General features: G+C 40.7%; 1 protein-coding gene and 1 non-coding gene across 4 annotated transcripts in view; both read left to right on the top strand.

Annotated features, from left to right (window-relative positions):
* wnt5b (wingless-type MMTV integration site family, member 5b) overlaps nucleotides 1–25,404 on the top strand; it is a 128,451-nt gene that overhangs the window by 86,225 nt on the left and 16,822 nt on the right. For 2 of the 3 annotated variants that reach the window (XM_041780638.1, XM_041780639.1), the window contains one exon: nucleotides 24,626–24,786. In XM_041780638.1, coding sequence (XP_041636572.1) covers nucleotides 24,626–24,786 — 161 coding nt within the window. The remainder of the gene's footprint in view (nucleotides 1–24,625; nucleotides 24,787–25,404) is intronic. The other variant, XM_041780640.1, reaches the window with a different exon arrangement.
* trnak-cuu lies at nucleotides 13,567–13,639 on the top strand. Its single transcript has one exon. It is a non-coding gene; the product is annotated as a tRNA-Lys (tRNA).

The following is a 25,404-nucleotide window of genomic DNA, read 5'->3' as shown; positions in this document are numbered from 1 at the left end:
TGGCGGAAGGAATATGCTAAACCATACAATAAAAACGTCATATTTTCTTTTTTGTAAACAATCAGGGGTGGGTTAAGTCATTTGGAAGCCCCAGGCAAAGAGCAATAAAGAGGCCCCTCTCCATTGCGCTAAGGGAGTGAACACAGTATTTTAAAACATCTCTTTTCAGTGAACAAAACCTATGACTATAGGTCATACATAAATCTGAAAAAGAATAGCCCAGATACCCAACAGGACTTTCTCATTAGTTCTTAGAACAGTGGTTCACAAGTGGTGGGTCAGGACTCAAAAGTGGGTCCTCCTTCCCACCCTCTGACAGGCTTACTCACCACATCTGCGTCTTACTTCAGCCTCAATTTTTATCCCAAACACGCCTAAAGTTCTGCACATCATAGTGGAGTGAAAATGATGCTGCTTTTAATGTATTAGTTTTATCATTGGTTGATTATTATTGGCCGACCCCTGGGTTAAACCTTGCTTATGGGGTTAAAGTTCCTCCCAGAAACCCTTTTAGGATACTAACTGAAAGTAATTTTAGACATAAACTTTATATTAGATTCACAGCTATATCAGTTTTATCTTGAGTCCTTTTGGAGACAAGGCCCTGGCCTTTTTTCTGCCTTTGACTAATAGTAAAACTGCCAGTTTGAATGTACAAAAACTGTTCAAAACCCTCTGTATTCATTGTTTAGTCATTGTGAGTGTATGAATCCCGAAGCACACAATATCTGGGATATGTTAGAGAAAAAACAGCCTGTGTTACATCTGCTACATCTGCCTGTTTTAATACATTGTGTACAAAAAAATAAATGTATTGTCCTTAAATGACTGCGGCGATAAACTAAAATAATCTGTTAAAGGCTTTTACTGTCATGTGTCTCCCATAAAGTTCCAGAATAATCACTTTGAAGCATTTGTCTCACATCTGGTACTGCTTATGTTTTGACTCATTTTAGTTTGAGCCTATTAGACTACGACAATATTACCTATCTATATGCAGTAGATATATTCAAGATTACTTTTTTGAAGTTTTAAAGCCTAAGAATGATCAAATATTGCAGCTAACTAGAGGGGATAAGACTTTTTCTTCTTCTTTTTTTAAGTCCTGAGGAAGTTTCACCCCCTGCAGTGGGCCTCTGTAAACACCAGAGTAGCCTTGGTGTAAGTTTGGCACACGTGTATGTATGTCTGCATGCAGAGCACAGAAAAGAGAGCATATATATGTTCATGTGTCTTTGTGAGTAAACAGTTTCTTTTCTATATCTTGTATCTCTCCCTTGCAGAGTTTGTAGGCATCTGTGTGTCAAGGGTGGTTGTGTGTCTAACATGGGAGTGTGTGCATTGCTGGTTGGTGTGTGCGTGTGAGATAATATGACAGGGGAGCTGTTTGCTGGAGCCAGTGGAGTGTGGCCGAATGGTTGAGAAAGAGAGAGAGGGGAAGAGCTGACGAGAAGCATAGAGCAAGGACGAGAAAGAGAGAGAGAGAGAGCGTTAGGAGGAGAGAGGAATCAGTGATCAGGTGAGGATAACAGAGAGGAAAAGGAGATGCAGAAAAGATGCAGCACAGCACACCTGACAGCAGCTCTCCTTATCTTCCTATCAAGCTTTTCATTTCTGGTTTTAATTTAAAGCCACAATACATAACTTTTCCAGCTTAAGAAAGTAGTGTCAATTTTGGTCTTATAGTCCATGAACTTTAAACAGGGAGAATGTTGTCTGTCCCAACTCCTCACCCTGAACACCTGTCTTGGAAAATCTTGAAAGTAGAAGTCCTGCCTTTTTTTTTTTTTTTACCTCAGGCCATGTGCATTTGTTTGTCAAAACAGTAAAATTCTAAACAAAGAACCATATTTACCTTGTTTTACCTGCTATTTGTGTCCACGTCAGTTGAACATGTCACAGGGAAGATAAATACAGGTTATACCTCCAGTTTGTGCTTTTCAAAGTAAAAGCCATTTGGCATTTATGTGTTGAACTCTGTTAGGCTTTACAGTCTCCTGTAGGGAGATTTATTGAGATAAAAGTTATGAAGAAAGACAAGACTTTGACTGCAGGGAGACGTAGCAAACAAGTAGCACAAACAAGTTATAGCAACTCAATTTTACTCATAGATTTATGTTGGGCTAACAACTTTTTAAGTCAAACTACACCATGGAAACTTTTCTACACTTAAAAATTCAGATTAAATCCAACCCATAACAACATGTTTCAGTACTTTTGTTCTTCCCCCATTGCAATTTTCCCTTATTTCTTTCACATACTTTAATCTTGAAAATTTATACCACTCAAGGTAAGTCAGCTAAAGTGACTGAAAGTGGCAATAGCTGAAAGTTGCACATTGAATCAGGAATTCTTCATCTATCATGTTCAGTTCATCTTGTATTTTGGTTTCTCCTAACAGATGGGACTCTTCTAACAGAGTCAGCAACGTCACTCATGGTGCCAAAGTGTCTAATGCCTTTAGGCATTCTGGGAAATCCTGCAGATTAAGGAATGATTGTCAGATACAGAAAAACATATGGATTATCGCTGTTTACTTGAAACTAAAAATGTTCTGTTGATTTAATTTTGGATTTTTAAGTCAACACAACTCATTTTTTTTAACAACCTCCAACTGTTTGGTTGTGCAGTGTTGTGTTGACACACCACAGCTGTAACACAACCAACATGCACCCAGTGTGAAACATGAGAGACAGAAGAGGATAGTAACAAATGGAGCTATAAGAATAAAGAGGGGCCAAGCAAGAAGCCATACTTTATTTATCTATTATTTATCTAATATTTGATGGGATTTTATATGTTTAATGGCAGTTTTATGAAACATGCGGTGGACATGTTGCAACTGGACAGCTGAGTAAATTCATCAGTGAAGCTCTATAGATACTAGCAGAGTCCTATTTGCACAAAATGTGGTTATGTTATTGCATTTTGTCAGTCAAAATGCAATAACATAACCACAGATCTTCTTTTGATCCTGGTGTCATTGCCCGCCCCACCCTGTCCTGGGTCTTTATCTCTGCTCTATCTTGTCCTTTCTATGTTTAATAATAGGGATAAAAAAGTACATTAGTTATTTAAGTATCGGTGCTATCTCATAGGAATCTTTAATTAATTAAAGCTATTTTTAATCGCATGTAATTACAAAGTATTAAGCTCTATTTTTAAACTGTTAATATAAGATGACTGCTAATTCGGGTCATTATGAAAGCAGCTCCTCACATGGGTCCCATAAGATAGCATTAGTTTTAAGCAGCATACATTTATTTTGTATATATACATGATTCAAATAGATCTAAACTTACCAAAACTGCCCAACACAGTGTTCATAAATGCAAAGCACTTAATAATGTCTGGTGGCTATTTTTAATGTCCCACTGCTTCTTAACTTATATCCTGTAAATTCATCAAGGGCAAAAACAAAGCATTTAGCTGCACTGTCCCCTGTGGCTGCCAGAACCTGCGTCCTTGGTACCCAGGCTGAAGAGTGTGTCATGCATTTTCAAAATAGAGATCCTGACATGAATACCAAGTTTTATAATGATTGTGCAAACACCTTGGGTGATAACACAGAGCTTCCAGCTAAATGTGGCTAAATGGTGACTGTGGCTGTCTCTGCACAAAGACAAGCTGATAAGCTCTGTGATGTAAGGCGTGTTTAACCATCCTAACTGTTAACGGCGGTAAACATACAAAAATAATTATTCATTCTACACAGAAAAGGATGAAGAAATCACATTACAAAAGCTTTATATCAACAGGAGCAAATGAAAAAGCATCACAGTCCATACAATGTAAAAGATGAAATACTATACAATATAATACTAAATAAAACAATACTGTAACAGGACACTTGATATGACGTGATACGATATGATATGATACAATAAGGCAGGGCATGATATAATGGGATGGGATGAGATAAAATATGATATGATACACTATGATACCATGCAGTACAGTATGATACAATACTATATGATGAGTGTGCCACACCACACCATACCATAAGATCTAATCTGACCTGATAGTTTCTAAGACCCACCTCAAGTGTGTCCCTTTTAATTCTGGTTTCTTTGTTACCTTTGAGTTTCTCTCTTTTAAAATTGATAGTGATTGATAGAAAGTCCCAGTGTGTTGTATAGTCGTCTACCGGCCTCCTAGTTCTACCTCAGGTTTTCTGAGTTTCACACTCTTGCTCTCCACTGTTGGTCTTAAATTTGATAGAATTATTATTGTAGGTGAGTTTAACCTTCACATTGATGATTGATGTAACTCAACTGCCTGTGAGTTTTTAAATGTCTGTTCATCCTTTAACTTGGTGCAACATGTTTCAGGTCCCACCCTTAACCATGGACACACTCTGGACCTTGTTTTAACAGCTGGTCTTCTGTTAAATTCCTTACGTATGAGAGACTTAGTTTCTGATCATAAATGTATCATTTTTGATACAGAACTTCAGTCCACAACACCTTCCCAGAAACAAACAAGGCAGTTGCGCATCTTCAGTGAGCACTCTGCAGCTCGATTCTCGGCCATCTTCACGGAAAAGGTAGTTACCATCCCAACATTTTCAAACATTAATGAAGCTGTTTAATGATCAATCAAACAAGTGCTCCCCATCACTTTAACTCCCTGGATAGATGACTCCATCAGAAGCCACAGAGAAGAATGTAGGAGAGCTGAGCGAAGATGGAGAAAAACAAACCTTACTGTTCATTACCTTCAAATGAAGGAATTATTAATGAAGCTGAATCAGCTTATTAAAGATACTAGATCTGCCTATTTTTCCAATCTAATCAACAAAATTAAGCACAATCCTAAATTTTTGTTTCATACTGTTAATCAGCTACTGAATCCCACTCTTCCTGGTTTCACTGCTTCCTCCACTGATAACTGTGAAAAGTTTTTAGACTTCTTTGTTAATAAGATCAGTGGTCTCAGAGCAAATCTCAACCCTATTCATAATTCCTCTAACTGAGTTATCTGCCTGGTTCGTCTTTCAGAGTTCAGCCCAATCACCATGTGTGACCTCTCCAACATTGTCACTCACATGCGCCCGTCTTCTACCCCTGTTGACATAATCCCCATTAAAGTTCTAAAAGATGTCCTCCCTGCACTTTACCCCCGTCATTTCTCCATCATTAACCAGTCTCTCTCTTTAGGCTGCGTTTCTGATTACTTCAAATCAGCCAGTGTTTCTTCTATCCTTAAAAAGCCCTCCGGAGATTCCTCAGACTTTTCTAACTATAGACCGATCTCTAAACTCCCATTTATCTCAATTGATTCTCAGCAGCTTCTCCAAGTTGTAGAAGGTCACAATATCTTTGATAAATTTCAATCAGCATTCCATCAAAAATATAGCACTGAAACGGCACTCCTGAAAGTCTCTAAAAACATTTTAATGCAGACTGACAAAGGTAAAGTTTCCATCTTGGTTCTGTTAAACCTATCAGCAGCCTTCAACACTATTGATCATGCAATTCTACTTGACTGTTTAGCAAAGTGGGTTGGCATCTCAGGTACAGCTCTTAAATGGTTCACCTCCTACCTGTCTGACAGATATTTTAATGTGTACATTACAGTTTTTTTTGACTGTGTAAACACTAAAATCAAAAGTATTACACAATTATCAAAACCTTACACTCAAGGAGCAAAACGTCGGCCCAGATTTGCACCACTATAAGCACACACTTGTATACATTAGACACGGAAGTATATCATGATGTCGCTTCCTTGCAGTTCCAAAGCACTGACTCTCAAATTACCACACCTATGAGTCATTGGTTAAACACAGCCATCAGGGGCGCAAACACATGATTGCTTAATTGTTGACACACACCATTGGGGGTATGTTTGATATGTTTGTTTGCTTATCTGTCTGCCCCTTCTGGGTTTTGTGAAGCACTTTGTGACTGTGTGTTTTAAAAAGTGCTATATAAATAAAGCTATTATTATCATTATTATTATTATTATTATTATATACAATATGATCCAAAATGACAAGATAGGATACAGTATGATATAATACAATACAGTACATTAAGTTACCATACCATAATATACCATACTATAGGTTACTGTGGAAACAATACGTCAGGATATGATAAAATATGTTACAATATAATATGACGCAAAATGTTAGAGACAATATAATACTAGATGAGACAGTATGACGGGATACAATGGAATAGGATGGAAAGAGATTCCATGCCATACCATAGGTTTCAATACGATACATTATGATACGATATATTACATTTAGGTAACATACAATACCATACCATTCCATTGGTCAGTGGTTCCCAAAGTGGGGGTCAGGACCCCCATGGGGGTTGCAAGACAGTGAAGGGGGGTCGTGGGATGCTTTCCAGAAACAAAGATAAAACTAATATGATTTAAAATCATGAATTTTAAAAATTGAAATTGAAACCTGGTTATCAAGTGATATTTGTGTTTAAATTTAAGTAAAAGTTATAAAAACTGCATAAAATGCAAATTTCTACATGATGCTTTGTGCAACATTGTGTACTTTATCCCCCTAAAGAGAAGGTCAGGGTCCCCGATCTCTGAGACCATTATTTTGGGGGTCACACCTGCCATAGGTAATGATACGATATGACACGATTCAACCAATAAAATACGATAAGACAGGATACAATACGATAAAATAGGATATAATACAAAACAATATGATACATTATGATATGTTACATGAAATAACCATACAATAGTATATAATACGATCCTATAGGATAAGATACTTTATGATATGGTACGTTACATTTAGTTACCATACCATACTATTGGTAATTATAAAATACCATACAGCACAAAAGAGATTCTAAACCATACCATACCATAGACTACAACTACATTATAATACATAATATGATACATTATGATCTCCCTACATATACCTAAGAAAAGCTGAGCTTTTTTTTGTCTTTTGCTTGATGAAGATTGAAACTGGATCAACACCTTTATGGTATGATGTTTGTGTGCAGGCTCTCCGTGTTGTTGATGCTGTACTGTACAGATCAACCCTGCTCCTATGAAGTGTGTGTAACTTTTATATGTGACAGTCCAGACATTTTAACCAGCAAGTCCTCTAAAACAAGCATGGTGCTAAACCATTATGGCCTTCATCTCACCCAAATATTCATGCGAAACCAAGCTGTGTATAAATCCTCTGCTCTGTCAGCAGTTTTATTAACAAATCTAAGTGGGTTGGTTCCAAAACAGAAAATAAAAACTCGACAAATTGGCTATAAAACTGCCCGCCAGACTGTTGTGTGGGTGGTTATTAGCAAACTTTCTAATAGCTAAAGTGTGCTTCTCTTGTCCTTGTTTAGTGCTGCCTGTAAAACGCTGTGACCTCAGACAAGAGAAAGAGAAAAAGAATGACAAGGTGGAAGAGAAAAAGATGAATAAAAGCGATGGGAGGAGCGGTAGCTGAATTTCTCTCTGCATGACCTGCCACAATATGTGCGTGTGCTTGCTCAGCAGGCTTTTTTTTCTGTTTTTCTGTCGCTCTCGTATCACAGCTGTGTACAGTGTGTGTGTTTGTGTGTGAGATGTGTCGTACCTCTTGAAGACCCGCTGGGCCCGAGCTAGCACTCAAGCTGTGCAAGAGAGGAGGAAGAGAGGAGGAGAGGAGAGGAAAACGAGGGGGGAAATAGAAGAAATGGGTCGAAGGAAAGGGGGAAGAATGTTCTAGAATGTTCCTAAGATTCTCCTCCGATATGAACCCCCCCTAGTCATGTGTCCATGCGTTTGCCTCCTCCTGTGCACGTGTGTGGGTGTTTGTGCGTCTCTATTTGATGATTCAGGGGAGGGCTCTTACTGGATAATTGCTCGCCTCCACAACATGCTTCATCTGCACCCACAGCAATCGCCGGTTGCCAAGGTTACGTGGGCGTGTGTCAACACATCCCTCTTTCTGAAAGACGACACCTTCCTGGACGGGTATTAGCATGACTCTGTAGATTCTCTCTCTGCCCCTTGTACACATAAAACAGTGAGAAACACAGAAAACTGAAGAGAGCGCAGACAGTAATGAATGAATGGGAGTATGAGAGCACAGGCCCTCACTGTACGCTGTGAGTGATGAATCTTTTATGTTCCTTCAGGTGTTTCCTTGCTTCACCGGGACTTCACCTGCTCAGCACTGAAACATGGTCTGTGTTTGGCTGCCTTCAAAGCTCCCTTGTCTCCTCTTTCTGTCTCTCGGTATGATCAGATTGAAAAAAGTTGGTTTATTGTGTTCATCTGCACTATAAAACACATGTTAATATGCTAGTTCAACTGAATTTTCAAAGCCAAACTTACACAACGAGATAACACAGCTTGGGATCAATTTACTCTTTAATCAGGCTTGCACATCTGGACCATTTTACTCCATTCTTCTTTGCAGGGCGTGAACAACCCTTTTCAAGTCCAGTCACAAGTTCTTGACTTGGCCACTCCAGAACATTCACCTTGTTGTCTTTAAACCATTTCTGTGAAGCTTTCACTGTATGCTTGGGGTCATCGTCAGTAAATCTTCTTCCAAAGTCTTATTTCTATTGCAGTCTTGTTGCGCCACATTCATTTTACCCTCTACCTTTACAAGCCTTCCAGGGCCGGCCAAGAAGCATCCCCACAGCATGATGCTGCCACCACCATGCTCTACAGTGAGGATGGTGTGTTTGTGGCGGTGTGTGTGGTGTCCGCCAAACATAGCGTCTTGTTGGATGGCCAAAAAGCACTATTTTTGGTCTCACCAGAACTTTCTTCCACTTGACCATGGAGTATTCCTCATACCTTTTGGCAAACTCTAGTCAGGAGTTTTCTTCAACCATGACTTTCTTTTTGCCACTCTCCCATAAAGCTTTGACTGGTGAAGAACCAAGGCAAAAGTTGTCTCCCATCTCAGCCTCTGAAGCTTGTAACTCCTTCAGGGTAGTCAAAGGTGTCTCGGTAGCCTCTCTCACTTGTCTCCCTCTTGCAACGTTTGTGAGGACGGCTAACCTTGCAAAGCAGAAGGATATGCCCGTTTCTGTGTTTCTTGCTGGTGAATCCATCTTGCAAAGCTCCCGTCTGAACTGTTTGAGCCCAGTTAGAAAGTGACAGGACCAATCAGCGACGAAGGGCAGTACGTTTGGGCATGGCGGACTCATGGCGTAAGCAAGCAGCAACAAGAGGCCGGTTCCGTTATGGCGGAAGAGATCACCATGGATGCTGCTAAAGCGCCAGTCTTATCAGAACTTGACGACAATTCTTCATTAAAGGAAGAAAAAAAGAACAGCAGTAAGTTGTTTTATTTTCAAAAACGACAAAAGTCGTGTACTGACATGTCTAGAGTTGCCATCGTTTGCGTTATGCAGTTCTATATGGAGTTTATGCCATATAATTTTTTTATCCATCCCAGACTTATACTTTTCATTACCTTTTTCTCTGAGTTGCTTGGAGTGTTCTTTTGTCTTCATGGTGTAATGGTATCCAGGAGTAGTGATGAACCAGTGACTGGACCTTCCAGACACAGGTGTCTTTACACCACAATCACTTTAGACACGGTAGCTGGTTAATCAGTTTTCCTGGCTACCATTACACCACGAAGACAAAAGAACACTCCTGATAACTCAGAGAAAAGGTTATTGAACAATATAAGTCAGGGATGGATACAAAAATTTCCAAGGCTCTGAGTTGCCTGGAGTGTTCTTTTGTCTTCATGATGTAATGATAGCCAGGAATACTGATTAACCAATGACTGGACCTTCCAGACACATGTGTCTTCATACTACAATCACTTGAGACACATTCACTTCACTCGGGTGATCCCCATTTCACTAATTGTGAGACTAGAAGCACCAGTTGGCTGGGCCTCATTTTATATTTAACTTAAGTAAAGTCATGTCATCCAGTTCCCCATGTACTGTATACAGTCATTGTTTACCACGTCTGTCCATTCCCCCCACTTTTTCCTTTTTTTGTTGAAATTCTCCCAAACTCTTAGCCTGCAGGAAACAATTAATAGTATGACATTGGTGCTGAATGCTAAGGCATTAGTCAGCTTGAAGGAAGAAGAAAAAGAGAAGACACAGTATGAAGGACAAGAGAAAAAAAGAAAAGATTGTAGATGATAGAGGGGAAAAAATGAAGGATTGGAGCACATGTGTTCAGAGGGAGATAACAGGAGGTCACTGCCAGGAGATGTACGCCTCCATTTCTCCACATCACTCCCTCTCTCTTATCCTTCTCTGTCTATCTCTTCCACCATTTTCCCATCTTTCCTCTTCTTCCCTCTCCAGCTTTTTCTCCCGTATCGCTGAAACGCCTCATAGCCTGCGTTGTGTGTGTACATGTGTGTTATGCGCTGTTGCCTTGCTCCAGATTTTCACCACACAGGCAGCCTAGGTGCATGTATGTGTGTGTCCTCAACAATGCTTTCTCTTTTCTGCCAGCTCTGCAGTCTGACATGGGAGATTTTTCAGCCGCGTGCTCTCTCTCCCTCAGTAGTCAGCATTTTGGCATTTTCTCAATGCGCTCTGTCATCTGTTGGCATGAATAGGCTGTGTATTGTTGTGTGTGTGTGTGTGTGCGTGCGTGGGTGTGTGGGGGTGTGTGTGTGTGTGCTTAAAAGTGTGTGTGTGTGTTATCTGGCAGGTTGTAACTCCCTGTTGGTCTGTTTGTGTGGCAAAGCACGAAGGTGGAAAACAGCTCATTTCAAGTTTAAAAATTGCTCGAAAGGGTAGATTTTGTCGAGGACATACACGCCAGAATAACTGACTCTATATAAAGATGGACATCGCATCTCCACGTCCTTCCTCTGTACAAACATGAAGCCAAATTACACCTAAACTCAATAGGTGTTTATATCTATAGTGCTGGTTGTGTCTGGAGCCGAAGCGACACAAAAGACCATGTTGCAATTTTGACAACCTGCCTCCTCCAATCAAAGCACTCATTAAACTTCAAATTAAATGGGGACAGTTGCTCAGGTTGGTACGGCCCACAGCTGTTTAGAATCACCAGTTTGGAAAGTTCAATGGCTCTTGTGTTAATGTTTAATATGTCCCCTCTCACTGCTTGTCCTCTATTTTGCTGATCCAGTACAACCCCTGCAAAAGTCCCTGTTTATTAATTAAGGGTTGGGTCCACTCCTTCTCCTTAGCAGACTTAGCTGATAAGGCTGACTTACCAGGAGCAATGTGAGTGTGAAATATAAGGCTGTGTATATTTTCTGCCTTGTTTTAAGACAAACAGGTTAAATGAATTTCAGCCTGGAAGCAACATCCTTTAACTCCAGCTTAATGATTCCAACCTGACATGTATCATAATCTAATCACATGACACCCATCCTCCTAATTCAGCGGCCAGCCCTCCTCCACCCCAGCATCTCATCACTCCTCAAAATCTGCATGTAAAATAAATCTGTGAGGAGTCATGAAGCCGGAGCTATAAACAATGAATGTAAGTTGACTGACTGAATTCACAATCTTGAGCAAAGGCACTACATCACCCACAATTCTAAATCATCAATGCAGCGTTTCCCTTTGGTTGAGCGTGCCTTTATACCGTGAAAGTTCTGCAAGTAGTGAATTTAACATAAAAGTTTCAGATCAATATAATGGTGGTGTTCTCAAATATAGTTGTCTTTAAAAGTGCCTTATGTAGAGTTTTAAAAATGACTACTCTATGTGGTGGCTGCACATTTCTAAGTATAGAAGCTTAGCCAACCTTTGTGACTTCCTTTTTATTCTTAATTGAAGTCTTTTAACACAAACTGCACTCCATAACTTGACTGTCAACGACCATTTTTGAATTCAAAGCTGAATTTCCTCTAATGATGGAGATTACCTTTTAAAAGTGGTTAAAAGTGGTTTATCGTTGGTGCTGCAAGTGATCCCAGGATGCTATGCAAATAGCTCTTGCACCACTCATACCTGGGACATTTTAATACCAGGTGGAATAAACAGAAATGGCATGTTGGGATACATAGTGTATTAGCATTATCTACAGCACTGACTAACCCAGGGAGCATCTTTTCAGCAGAGCTTTCTCCACCATGTAACACTGCACATCCATTTGCAATAAAATGGTTAAAGTAGTGTTCCTGACTAAAATATATGTTTGGTTTTTTTTTTAAAATTGCATTAACACAGATGGCTCTTCAACACCAGTCTGGTTCTGCTCAAGGTTTCTTAAAGGGAAAATTCTTTCTGCAACTGTACCTTTATTTTATATTACATTGAGCTGATCTCATGGTGGATTAAGGTTGGATCTTTGTATAACAAAGACGAAAGTCTAGACCTGCCCACTTAGTAAAGTGTCTTAAGATAACACTGGTCATGACTTGACTCTTTACAAATAAAGATTAATGATGAAGATGATAAAGGTTGTTTGCCAGAGTACTTCATATAAACCAAATCACCTGAAATATTTCTCATAGTGCTAAATGTTTAAGATATTCAAACCCATGCCTGCATGTTCATACTGTTTGTGTTTAAAAGATTATAAGAAAAGAGACAAACTTGTACACACTTTTTCCTGAAGAAAATATGGAAGATGTTTGTAATAATAGAATCAAAGGTAAAGGAAAACAGCTCATGCAGAATTATGAGTGCCTCTCTACTTGTATCTCTTTAAGACTTCAATTTTACACTGTGCGCTTGTGTGTTGTTAAAATGTTTTTTCTCCCCTGAGGCCAAAGAAATTGATTGTGATGTTCGTTTGCTTACTGCAAGCATGTGTTCATGCAAGCATGTGTAGGATGGTGTGTGAGGCAGAGAGCAGAAATGTGTGTCTGTTCCTGGGCTATTCAGCCAATCAGAGTGATTGTGAGTGAGCCAGGGCCTTTCTCTATGCACGCAAATGTGTTTATACATGTTTGAATTTGTGTGTGCCTTCTAATTTCCCCATGGATGGGATCAGCAGCCCAGTGTAGTTTGACCAGCAGAGCTCCAGGGCTTCAGGGGGGAGTCAATAGGATCTTGCCCAGTCTCGGTGGCTTCTCCCTGGGCTTCCTGATCAGGGATTTGGCCTCTCTGAAGGCATCTGTCCAGTGCCAAACTGGGTCCAACAGAGCTTGGGTATTTTCCACAGAAATGCCAAATCAGGCCAGTCAGAGACCATTAAATCAACGTAATGAAATGAAACTGCAGTAAGTACAAATAGATCAGGAATTTAAGGCAGATTTTGCACCTATAGTTTGGTTATATGCACCTTAGTTTTAATCTTGCAAAGCAGATCCATCTTGCAAAGCTCCAATAGTAGTAGTAGTTTAGTTGTAGGTTACTGCAAGCCCATAAACAATCCACTCCACTGGTCATTGTCAATGAACGCTCTTACCACCAGACTGGAGCAAGGAAATTAAATCCACTGCTTCTCCTTTGAGTTTGAAGTTATGTTCAGATCAATTTGAAGACATCTGACTGAATGTCACAGAGACTGTTACTGTAATGCTGAGAAAGGGCCCTCAGTGTTAGATCTTTTGGTGTGGAGTGTGAGGAGAGTCATCCAAGTAATGTGATCCCAAAGACGTCTCAGGGCCGGTGTGAAATCTGAGACAGTTTTTCTTTCTTGCAGGCCCGGCTAGCTCAGTCGGTAGAGCATGAGACTCTTAATCTCAGGGTCGTGGGTTCGAGCCCCACGTTGGGCGTTGATGTTTTGGGGTGCAGGTAGTGACCACTGGGTCCAACTATAATCCTGCTAGAGGAAAGACACCTACTGTAAATTAGCTCCATTATTCCATGTCATGGACACTCTCAAGGTTCTTACAGGCTATTGATATGATAACCAGCATCAGGAGCATCCAAGGAGGCAAGATATGATGAGTAACATTGAAGTGGCAGACAATGTAAGAGTCTGCTGTGCAACCCTCTAATGACACGTTTTTCTTTTATCTATGCTTCCTGCTGTTCAACATGTTTGCTTCATGAAATAAAGAACAAACCCGTAAACAGAAAACATTAAGAAAAAATCATTCCATGTGCAGAGATCTCACATGCCTACAGTTTATGGTCGTGCCTGGGTAGCAGGATATAAACTTCTCACCCCTCCTGCTTACCCACAGTGTATTTCTGATCATTTCCTGCTGTATTCACACATCAGTTCACCCCAAGTTGGAGTAAATGTATTCAGCTGTTTGCATTCATATAACAGGTGACCAGATTCCACGTCAGTCATCAGAGGGATCAGTTCCACAAAGCTTCCATCCGAAACACTTGGCCCCAGTCGCAGAACAACCAGATGAAGATCTTTTTTGAGCACACAGAATCCTTTCCATTGAAAAGATGCCCTGGTCTTTAAGGTGACCTCATTGGTGCCATTTTAGTGGAAAATGCAACATTTCTTTATCAGAAGAAGAACAGAGAACCTCAGTGACAGTGGAAAAGGTGTTTTTGCCCCCAACCAGCTTCAGAAAGAGTTTAATTCACCTACTGGCTCTACTGATAGTGAACAGCAGTAATGACTACATGTTGAGCTCAAGATCTGCAGTTTACTCTTCAAGACCACACATCCACAGTGTGTGATGTGCTCTTTAGAGTGTACTGACAAAGCAACATTTTATTCATAAAACAAACAAACAAAACAGATCAGAGGTCGAATCAAAGATAAAATTATGGATAGACCCATTTTAGAAAAAGCTACACAAACGATGGCTCGCTTTATCTTCACTAACTTTAGCCAAAGCTAAGGTAGCTATGCTAGCTATGTACTTTGCATTACTATGTAAGCCAGTGCAGCTATATTAGCTGTGTAGCTTTAGCAAGTGTAGCTAAAGCTCACCTAGCTATGTTTGCTATGTAGGTACCTACATAGATGACAGAGCTAGCATTAGCCAACATTCTCTACATAGCTCATATTTAGCAAACATAAGTTTAAGATATCAGAGCTTTGTCAGCTATGTTATCTTTTGCTACATTTGCATAAGAAAATCAACCTTTTAAGATAACAAAGACAACATTGTTCTGTTAGCTAAAGCTTTTGCTACATTGTCTATGTAGCCATGTAATCTACATTGCTTATGTAGCTTATATAGCTGTTGTAGCTTTGTTTGTTTAAGCTTTGGCTACACTGGCTATGTAGCTATATTATATAAGAAGCTTACGTAGTTTACATAGCTAACATAGCTCTGTTAGCTAAAGCTTTAGATATGTTGGCTTTGTTATCTATGTAGTTTATATAGCTTACATAGCTAACATAGCTCTGTGAGCTAAAGCTTTAGATATCTTGGCTTTGTTATCTATGTAGTTTATATAGCTTACATAGCTAAAGTAACTCTATTAGCTTCAGCTTTAGCTACATTGGCTATGTAGCTGCAAAATCAAGGTAGCTTACATTGCTTATGTAGCTAACAGAGCTGCATTAGTTTCAGCTTTAGCTAAGTTGTGTATGTAGCTACATTTACTTAGCTTACATAGTTTGCATAGCTAACATAGCTAATATAACTCAGTTAACGTAAGCTTTAGCTACAATCACTATGTTGCTACATTATGTACGTGTATAATGATTGTTGTTAGCTTCTAATCTTAGCTTCATTAGCTGCATAAGTCATGGAGGGCAAGGGTTTTTTTTCTGTAAGCAAACTGTTTACTCAGCTTTACTGACTGTTTTGCAATTAGGTTTTTCAAGTTGGGTTTTTAACTTTTAGAATTCTAATACTAACATCAACCCTAACCCTAACCCTAACTGGTAGTTTAATCTGTTCTTAATTTGAAAGTTTCAGCGTGTGTTTCTGTTCCAACAGCGCCGAAGTCTCTAAGTAGTGATCTGCAACAGAGAGCTTAAGTCACATATTAACTTTGCTGACCTATGCTGAAGTTTTACTAGGAATCTGGCAGGGAAAGTCTGGATAACATAAGGGTGAAAATTGTGTCGCTTTACATTCATACTGGTTGCTGGTTCCTGAAATTTCTGTACATTTTCAGGACTTTTGCGCACGCTTAAAAGGGCAAATACTGACTCATTTATTTAAAAAAAAATCTATGCCATGCATACAATAAAAAGCATAAACATGAAAGCATAAAATATGGCTGTATAATAAGACAATCTATGTATTTACTATGCCTTCATGCTAATTAGAATGTAATGATTCAGTGTAGTATAAACGATAGCAGACATACCCAGACAAATATGAGCATATAGACGCTATATAATTGACTGTATACAGAAAACATGGGGAGAATGAAACAGGATTGTGTGTTCACATCATCTGAGTTAAGAGACGAGGGAGCGTGAGAACAGCTGTGTGCACCGTGGGGGAGAGAAAGAGAGAAATGGAGAGAAAGACAGAAACATAAACGGCTGATGAATCTGAATTTTTCAAAGAGAAATGGAAGTGAGAGTAGAAGAAGAAGGAGGAGGAAAGAGCAACAGAACAAAGCGGAGGGATGTAGAGAAACAGATGGCGGTACGGAGCAGAGGGAAGTGTGAGAGGAGGAGGAGGGAGATGTAGAAAGAGAGGGGAGGAAGAGTATAGAGGAGATATATTTAGAGAGAAAGAGGGGGGGAGAGAGAGGGAGAGTTTGAGCCTCGAAGCGAGAGGCATGACTCATCTTCTGCCAGCTGACAGAAGGATGGATGGAGGGAAGAGGGGAGGAGACAGAGGGAGTCAGGGAGGGGAAAAGAGGAGAGGAGAAGAGAAATAGGGAGGAAAGAGAAGAAGGAAGGAAGTGAGGATGCAGGAAAAGATAGAAATAAAACCCAAGGTCTCCCTGAAGCCCCTCTCAGCTGCGTCCTAGTCCCGCTGCATTTTCCCCAGAGCCTCTGTGTGAGTGAGCACGATACCAGCTGCATTTGGCATCTACTAGAACACGTGTTTATGTGAGGAGTGTCATACATGTGTGTGGAGTTAAGAGCAGATAGAAGTGCATCTATAGTAAGTGGAGCAGGTAGTTTTTCATCCCTCGGGCTTTTTCTCACTGCATTTGTAGTTTTTGAGTTCTTTGGTTCTTACAAATGTGTCCCTGTGTCGACAGTGCTGGCACATATTCCCTCGTCTGCTCAGTTCTGACTTGTTTTTCTTTACAATATCCAAAGTAAAAGCAGTTTGTAAGATAAGAGAAAACTGATAGGAAAATGTGTTAATTGCTGTCACATTAAAGTACAACATAACAGGAAGAGTGGGCGAAACAAACAGGACAGTTCTAAGAGTTTACAGCAGCTTATTAAGAAGAAATGGCATGTTATTTTTCCTCTCGAAAAAACGATTCTGGTTTATAAAGAAGTATGGGATCAGTTTTTTTAGCTGGTGGTTGAGGCGCCTCTCCATACTAACAGCTGTTGTGGTGAAGTGTCCTTGAGCAACACCTTGAGTGCTTGCAAACGTCAGGCTTTGTGTTTCAAACTTAAATCTCCTTGTGGAGGCAGAAAAAGATGAGCTGAGTGGAAACTTACAACACTTAATGTACCTGTGATGTTTACCTCTCATATTTTAAATGTTTCAGCGGTGGTGGGATCAAACAAGTACTTCAAAGACTGTGCTTAGGCTCTAATTTGAGGAATATAACACCATTTCACCAACAGGGGCTGTAATTATATTGTATTCAAATATAAGCACTTTTATATAGAGTTGGCCCCACTTTTGCAGCTCGACTCCTCTTGCTTTCCACAAGATTTCTGAGTGTTTTTGTGTAAATTTTTGCCCATTCATTCTGGTGAGCATTTATGAGGTCAGGCACTGGTGTTGGACAAAAAAGGCCATGGATTGCAATCTCCTTTCCAGTTCATCCCAAAGATGCTCCAGGGGGTTGAGGTCAGGGCTGTGTGTGGATCAGTCAAGTTCTTCCACATCAAACCATGTCTTTATAGTCCTTGCTTTGTGCACAGTCATGTTGGAATAGAAAAGGGCCCTCACCAAACCGTTGCCACATAGTTGGAAGCATAGCATTGTCAAAAATGTCTTGGTATGTTGAAGCATTAAGATCGGCCTTCACTGGAGATAAGAGGCCTAGCCCAAACCCTGAAAAAAGCCCCATACCATTATCCCTCAGCCAAACTTCACAGTTAGCACAGTGCAGTCAGGCTAGTGATGACCTCCTGGCATCGGCCGAACCCAGACTCTACCATCTGACTGCCAAATAGAAAGTGTGAATCATCACTCCACAGAACACGTTTCTACTGCTCCACAATCCACTGATGGTGTGGTCATTGGTACAGAAAGAATAAATAACTTATTTTATTTCGGTTTTAGTGAGTATCAGAATCTAAAAGATTGTTTTATTTTGAAAAATGGTTGGATTCTCCTCTGTTGGCATATGTCAAGACACTTGTCTTGGACACATGACTCCCAAATATTAAGCCTAAGCTAACTAAAATTAGTATAATACAAACTTTATGGAGAGTTTCTTTGCAAACAGAATAATGCTTTGACTGCTTAGGAAAAAAGCTACAGTTAAAAAACAAAACCAGGAGCCCTACTGTAATACAAGTTTATTGTAAAAAGTGATTCATATGTGTCCACTGATTCAGCATTATGTGGAGTTGTATTTTTAGAGCAGTTTTTTTGCTTTTAGAGTCAGCACCTCCAAGTCTGAGGTTCTTTGGTTGATTATGGTTGATTGCCCCCTCCAGGTGGGGAGTGAGTCCCTGCCTCAGGTGAAGGAGTTCAAGTATCTTGGGGTCTTGTTCATGAGTGAGGGTAAAAGGAAGCGTGAGATTGACAGCAGTACTGCTGGCATTGTACCAGACCGTTGTGGCGAAGAGGGAAGGGGAAGCTTTCAATTTATCTCCCTCCCAACCCTCACCTATGGTCATGAACTCTGGGTAATGACTGAAAGAATGAGATTGCGGATACAAGCAGCCAAAATGAGGGAAAGAGGGAAATAGGAGTAGAGCCGCTGCTCCTTCACATGGAAAGGAGGCAGTTGAGGTGGTTCGGGCATCTGATCAAGATGCCTCCTGAACGCCTCCCTTTGGAGGTTTTCTGGACATGTCCAGCTGGAAGGAGACCCAGAATGCGGTGGAGGGATTATATATCCTGTCTGGAATGGGAACACCTCAGAATCCCCAAAGAGGAGTTGGGAGGTGTGGCTTGGGATAAGGATGTCTGGGTTACCACCATGACCTGGCCCCAGATAAGCAGAAGAAGATGGATGGAATTATTTTTTTTTATGCCCTTTGTATAGTTTTATTTCGGCATATTTATCCCCCACACATTGATGGCCGGTCCATAAAAATGTTGTCTTTCATGAAACCAGTCCATGGCACAACAAAAGGTTGCTTTACACCACTCCATCTTCTGCTTGGCATTGGACTTGGTGATGGGAGGCTTGCATGCAGCTGCTCGGCCATGGAAACTCACATTTTTGTGCTTACATTAATGCCAGTGGAACCCTTCAGCCATGGAATCAGCACAACAATTGCGACTTTTATGCACCATGCACCTTAGCAGTCGTTGACCTCACTCTGTGATTTTATGTCTTTGTGGCTGAGCTGATGTTGTTCCTAAACTCTTCCACTTTCTAAGAATATCACATACAGCTGACTGTGGAATATCCAGCAGGAATAAAATTCACAGACTGTTTGCAAAGGTGGTATGCATCACAGTTTAAGAATGGTATTTTGATTTCTAGTATCAGTTTCCCAACCTTAGAGACAGAAATGGTCTATTTCAATGCTGAATCTTTGGAAAACAAGCCCATGAACTGCAGTATGATTTGCATGCATGCTCTCCCCCTAAAAAAGGAGCTTAAAATAAATCAATGTGCCGTAGCTGATAGAGCCTGATTCTACCTTTAATTTTAACATCCAAGCAGAAATAGAACACACTCCCTTAAGGTAGGACAGGCTCTGAATGTCCTGTCAGGTATCTGGAGTGCCATGCATGCCCTTCTTTCTATTCTACCTTATTTTAACCAGAGGGCGATAGGTTTTCAAGTGGCAGTCATTTGTAATAGTTATTTAGCATTTTGGCCCGAGCAGCTTCCAGGAGATCAGCTCAGACCTGATCAGCCCGCTGCAGCTGCGTTCCCTGCAGGAGAGAGCTGGCTGTGTTTCACTCGCTCCACTCTGCCACTGTGGGCTATAAAAAAAAAGAGAGAGAGGGAGAGGGAGGCTGCTGGTAATCCAGAGAGGAGCTGCTGACTTTCTCAAGCGTTGCTCCCTGTTGCACGGCTATTGCTCATATCCTCTGGGGACAAGTCCTCTCTCGCTCCCTCTCTCGCTCGTACTGTGTATCCATTACTTGGACACTCCCTCTCTCTTTCACTCTCTCTTTGTTTTCCCTCCCACCTCCTTTCTTTTCTTCATCTCACTTGCTCAAAGTTTTGTTCCTCTGCTCTTACCCCCTCCCTCTCTCGTCTCCTCTCTCAGTTTGCCCCTCTCTTTGTGCAACTGTGGCTCAACTGCTCCTCCTAGTGTTCAGACAGGCTTAGCACAAGCTGCTTCAGGCAGTGAGGATCTCTGGATCTCCTTGAACTAGAATAAGCTGCAGGCTTTTTTGGGGGGCTTTTTGATCCCTATATAACAAGGATTATTAGGGCCTAAACACCAACCTGAGTGTGAGGACTTAACTTTAATTCTAAAGTTCAAAGGGTTATGACTCTTCTCCTTTTTGTTGTACTTTGGGAACCTCAATATACTCAAAAAGTCAAGAACTTTGCAGATGCATTAGATCTTGCAAAAACTGTGTATACTCATTGTCACATACTCCTAGGTGTATCACGCAAAGTGCAGTATTTAAGAATTTTTGTTCTAACCTTGATGATTATGTTTACAGCTCATGAAAATAAAAAACTGTATCTCAGAATATTAGAATATTGTGGAAAAGTCCACTTTCTTTTCAGTTATTTCAATCCTATTTTAGGCCTGCTGACTAAAGGCCCCCAATAACTGACCCACTGGCACACACTCAGCCAAAGCATACACCTAAAAAGCGATCCAGTGCTGGATTTTATTTCGGAAACAGGCTATTCAGGGCTTTTGTGGATGTCATTTTGGTCAAAAACTGCTTCCTGTTCAAAGATAAGGCTGAGCTGTAAAGGTATCAGATCCCACTGATGCCAAAAAAGTGAGAGAAACCAAAAAATGTTTTGAAAAAAAGCTCAGGTGTCAGGAGGTGGAGTAAACATTAATTGATCACTGAGTATTTTCCATCATTACACTAAAATTGTTTGATAATCATCCCTTAATCTGCAGAGTTTTCCCAGAATGCCTTTGGGCATTGTAATTTTGGACTAAAAGTCAAAGATAACAGTTTAAATGTATTCTGATGTTGCCTGTTGTGCAGTAATCACTGTTAAGATTCTTTTACACATGTCGCTTTTATCATTACACTCTTTGCACCCTGAGTGAAGTTACACACTCATTTAGGCAGGTCCTATTGGTGAGAAGCAAATTTAATGTCCTGGTTCAGGGCGCAACCTCCAGCCATTGTTGCCTGTAGAATTCCAAGCTGACTTGACTACATTGTAAGTAATTCAACAGTTTAAAAGTTAAATGAAAACAGAATCGTTAAGTAAGAGTTTCCAAAGCTTAGTTAAACTTAAAAAGTTAAGTTGAACTAAGATAAATGTACAAATAAAGTTGAGTTGACTTAAAATGGCTAAGTGCCTATGGTGTAACTTTAAAAATACTCTTCTTTCAGTTAGTATTACTTATTTTTTAGGAAACCAGTTTCTGCTAATTGTATTTGATTGCCTTATTGGGTTTTACAGCGTGCTGAGTCAAAGCATATTCATGGAAAGTTGACTAAAAGGGAGATGTGTGGTAAAAGAAGGTGAACTCAAGAAGATATTTTTCAAACTTTGTACACACAGCATGCATTTAAGAGGGCTCTTTATAACATTTCTGTCCAATCAGAAGGCACTTCAGTGGCACTCAGTCAGGTTTTGTCCTAAGAGGACACTTTAGAGGCACTTTGTCAAAATGTGTCTGCATGAAAGACACTAAGCAGGGTACTTGGTTGAATATTGTGAAAATAAAGTGTACTTAAAAGGGCACTTTATCACAATTTGGCCACTTAGACTGCACTTAAGTGGGCACTTTGTCAAATTCTATCCACCCAGAAGGCACTTAAGTTGGTACCTTGTCAAAATTTGTCCACTCAGATCACATTTAGGGAGCACTTTGTCACAATTTGGTCCACTATGAGGACAGCTCAGAGGCACTTAGTCAGCTTGGGCCAAACAAAAGGCACTTTGTTAAATTTTGTCCTAAGAGGACACCTTAGAGGCCATATTTTAATTGGGGCCGAATAAGGGCATGAAACAGGGCACTTTGTCACAATTGATCCACTAAGACGACATTTAAGAGGGCACTTTGTCAAAATGTGTTCACTAAGTGGACACCTCGGAGGCACTTAGTCGACTGGGGCAAAGTAAGGGGCACTTTGTCAAATTTTGTCCACTCAGGTGAACAATCATGTTTTTCTACTTCTAGGGGCATCAGAGGGGCACTTTTGTGGTGATTTTTCAAACATTTCAACAAACCTACTTGGGGTTTGCTCACAGGAATCAATAACTGTGATGTACCAGATGAGGGCGCTGTTGCGGTTGAATTCTCCTCAACATCAGTGGCTCTAGCCAAACAAAGCGTGTTAAATTCTCTGTTGGCAGCAGTTAGGAACAAGAAGAAAAAGGAACATCAGACTGACATCATTTGACTCAGTCTTAGAGTCACTTGGTGATCGGACCAGCTCTAGCTCTTTTTTATATTCTAACGACCTCTCTGTTTCCTAATAGACATCTCAGTGTATCACTGTGGATTCACTCGCTCAACCTGACTTTGACCCAGCACCCTCCCACTGTGAAATATCAGTCACATGTATATTGAAGGCAGCCGGTTAGATCACTTCACAGAACTCTGTGTGCGTGCGTGTGCGCGTGCGCTAGGGGAAGTTTAGGGCCCCCGGGAGATGAAAGGTGTGCGGGCCCCCTTTGCTACGAGATCTATTATCATGCAGAGACGAGTGACATCCGACTTTACACGACGAGAAACACACACGGAAACCCTGCAAAGATGAGTTTGAGTAGAATATTAAATCGATATAAAGTTAACACATTTGTGGTTTAAGAGTGTATTAAAATCATGGTAAAGTGATGAATATGCGTCCTCCGCGGAATAAAATAGATCCTTGCTCTGCATGTTTTTAAAAAGGTCTTCGAGTGGGTTTTACGCACGCAAAAGACTCGTCATTTGAAGCCGTAATGTTTGTTAAAGCAACAAACTTGATCACTTCCATTGTTTTGTTGTCTTTCTGGAAGTGAGTGGGATTCTACCTTCTAATTTAATCTTAAAATAACGTTTTTTTAATTATTAATTTCATGTCATTAAAATCCCAGAGTCCAACTTGAACAATTGTTTTCTGGGAGGTCTGGACTTTACTCCTTCCACCTTCGCTGTTGTAGGCACTTCTTTTTTTAAAAGGAAGTTTGGAGAACCTCTCTGCAGGTTCACCATCGCCTGTGACCGGATAATGAATTGAGAGCTCGCTTCAACACGCCTTTTCTTAACTCCCTGGACTCCGGTGTGTATTTGGTGCGTTTGTGTGGAAGAGGGGTGGTGTGTTGCCTTTTATTTTCGCAGACCAAAGAAGAAGGGATTAGACGATTTTGCGGCATTCACCTTTTGGTCAAACAAATTTTTCACTTGAGCTAATAAAAGGAATTTGACGCGCGTAAATCTCTTGGAACCCGTGGTTTCTTTTACTTACATGGACACCCTTTGATCGATGATATTTGAACGTAATATCTTTTTAAATCTGACCAACTTTAGAGACTTTGATAAGCTTTAAATAAAAACGTACAGAGGTTTTTAATGTTACTTTACTTGAATGAACATTTTACGCATCACTTGTGAGGTCTTGTAAAAAAAAATCTGAATCTTTTTCTATGATTTTTCACTAAACTGCTGATTTTTATTCCAAACTTTGAAAGCAGCACCACAGGTGCCTGTAGTCTTGGGTTGGCAGTGAACGTTTTTGATTGACTCTGCAACCCTCATGCGTAAATGTATATGCCCAAAGAGGGATGGGTAATGGGGTGGGGGGCTTTCTAGGTGAGGTGGGGGTGAGAAGAGGAGGAGTGTAGTCTAGAGAGAGAATGAGGGAGATGCGGAGTTGTCGTAAGGGGACAGGAAGGGAAAGGAACAGTCGCTTTCCTGCTCAATTAGCGTTTTAATCTCCTTGTTAATCTTTCAACAAGACAGCAGCAGGATCACACAATCCAATTTGTCACATTTTTTTTTTTTAAAAGAAACCTATTTTAAGGCAAGGTGAAGAGGGGGAAGTCAACTCGCGCTTTGCGTAAAGCCAAACTAACCCATTTTACGCACGACGTTTGAACTGGTAAACTGGACTAGCATGTTAATACGGAATCCTCGGCTCGTTTTGGGGAATATGCTGCTGTAGTTTAAGCCCTGCCACTCACCGTGAAGCTAACAGGATTTACAAATCTGCCTTTATTGGAGGACTTTCAGTTTCTGTGGTTTAAACACTGTTGACTGGAGAGGAGAGTGTGAAAGACTCAGAGCAAACAGTGTGGCTCAAGTGGTGCAAAAACACACAAGACGCACGCGTGCTGGGCTCGAACCTCCCACTACTGCAGGTTTTGCGTCCAGACCCAGACCCAGAAGCAGCAGCAGGAGTGGGACATCTTAAGCCGGACGCGCCCTGACTTTCTGCCCTCCTCCCATGTCTCCACAGCAGAGCACTTTCTCCAGCTTTTTTGTGGCGTTGACGCGGCGGATCATGGACACCAGGCCTGTCCGGAGAAGGAGAACCGGTGCTGTGCAACATCTGCTGCTGGCAGCCGCTTTCCTCGCCTGCAGCTCCCAGCTGCTGCTGGTGGATGCAAACTCGTGGTGGTGAGTAAATGAGCAAACCATGTGGCGCACTGATTATTTTTGAAAAGTTGATGAACTAAATATAATGACAGCTCTGGGAGAACAGCTGTAAACAGTTTTTCAGATTAAGATTTTCATTGTATAGCTTGTAAATAATAGCATGAAAAGCAGCCTTGACACTTGTTTCTTTTCTTCTTTTTAACTTTTTTCTTTATTATGATGGCAATTGGAAAAATGTGAACTTCTAGTTGCCTCCATTGTTGGTGTGTGTGTGTTTTGGGGGTGATGGTCCAGTCTGTGTGTAGGAGCCCAAACAGTGAGTGGAACAAATGTGAGGGCTCTGTCACAATATTTACCCTGGCTGAGCCCCAAATGGCACTGCATGGCTGCCTGCTGCTGAGCTTATATTGGACCTTACAAGTAGCCAAGCTTGTTCTTGACTTAGATGCAAGTGTGGCTATTTTAGGAACACTGTGCAGGTGATTTTGGCTAAGATTAGCCTTTTCCCTGTAATTAGCTATCCATTTGCAACCAGAAGACAAAGGACATGTTGACTAAATCAGTGACTTTCAACTGGTCTCATCTTGGGACCCTCCGCAGGTTCCAATATGACAAATCATGACCAACATTTCTGACATA

The sequence above is a fragment of the Cheilinus undulatus genome, linkage group 23 (assembly GCF_018320785.1).
Source record: "Cheilinus undulatus linkage group 23, ASM1832078v1, whole genome shotgun sequence".
Lineage (NCBI taxonomy): Eukaryota > Metazoa > Chordata > Actinopteri > Labriformes > Labridae > Cheilinus > Cheilinus undulatus.
The sequence above is the reverse complement of the archived record's forward strand: the minus strand, read 5'-3'. Positions and strand labels throughout refer to the sequence as shown.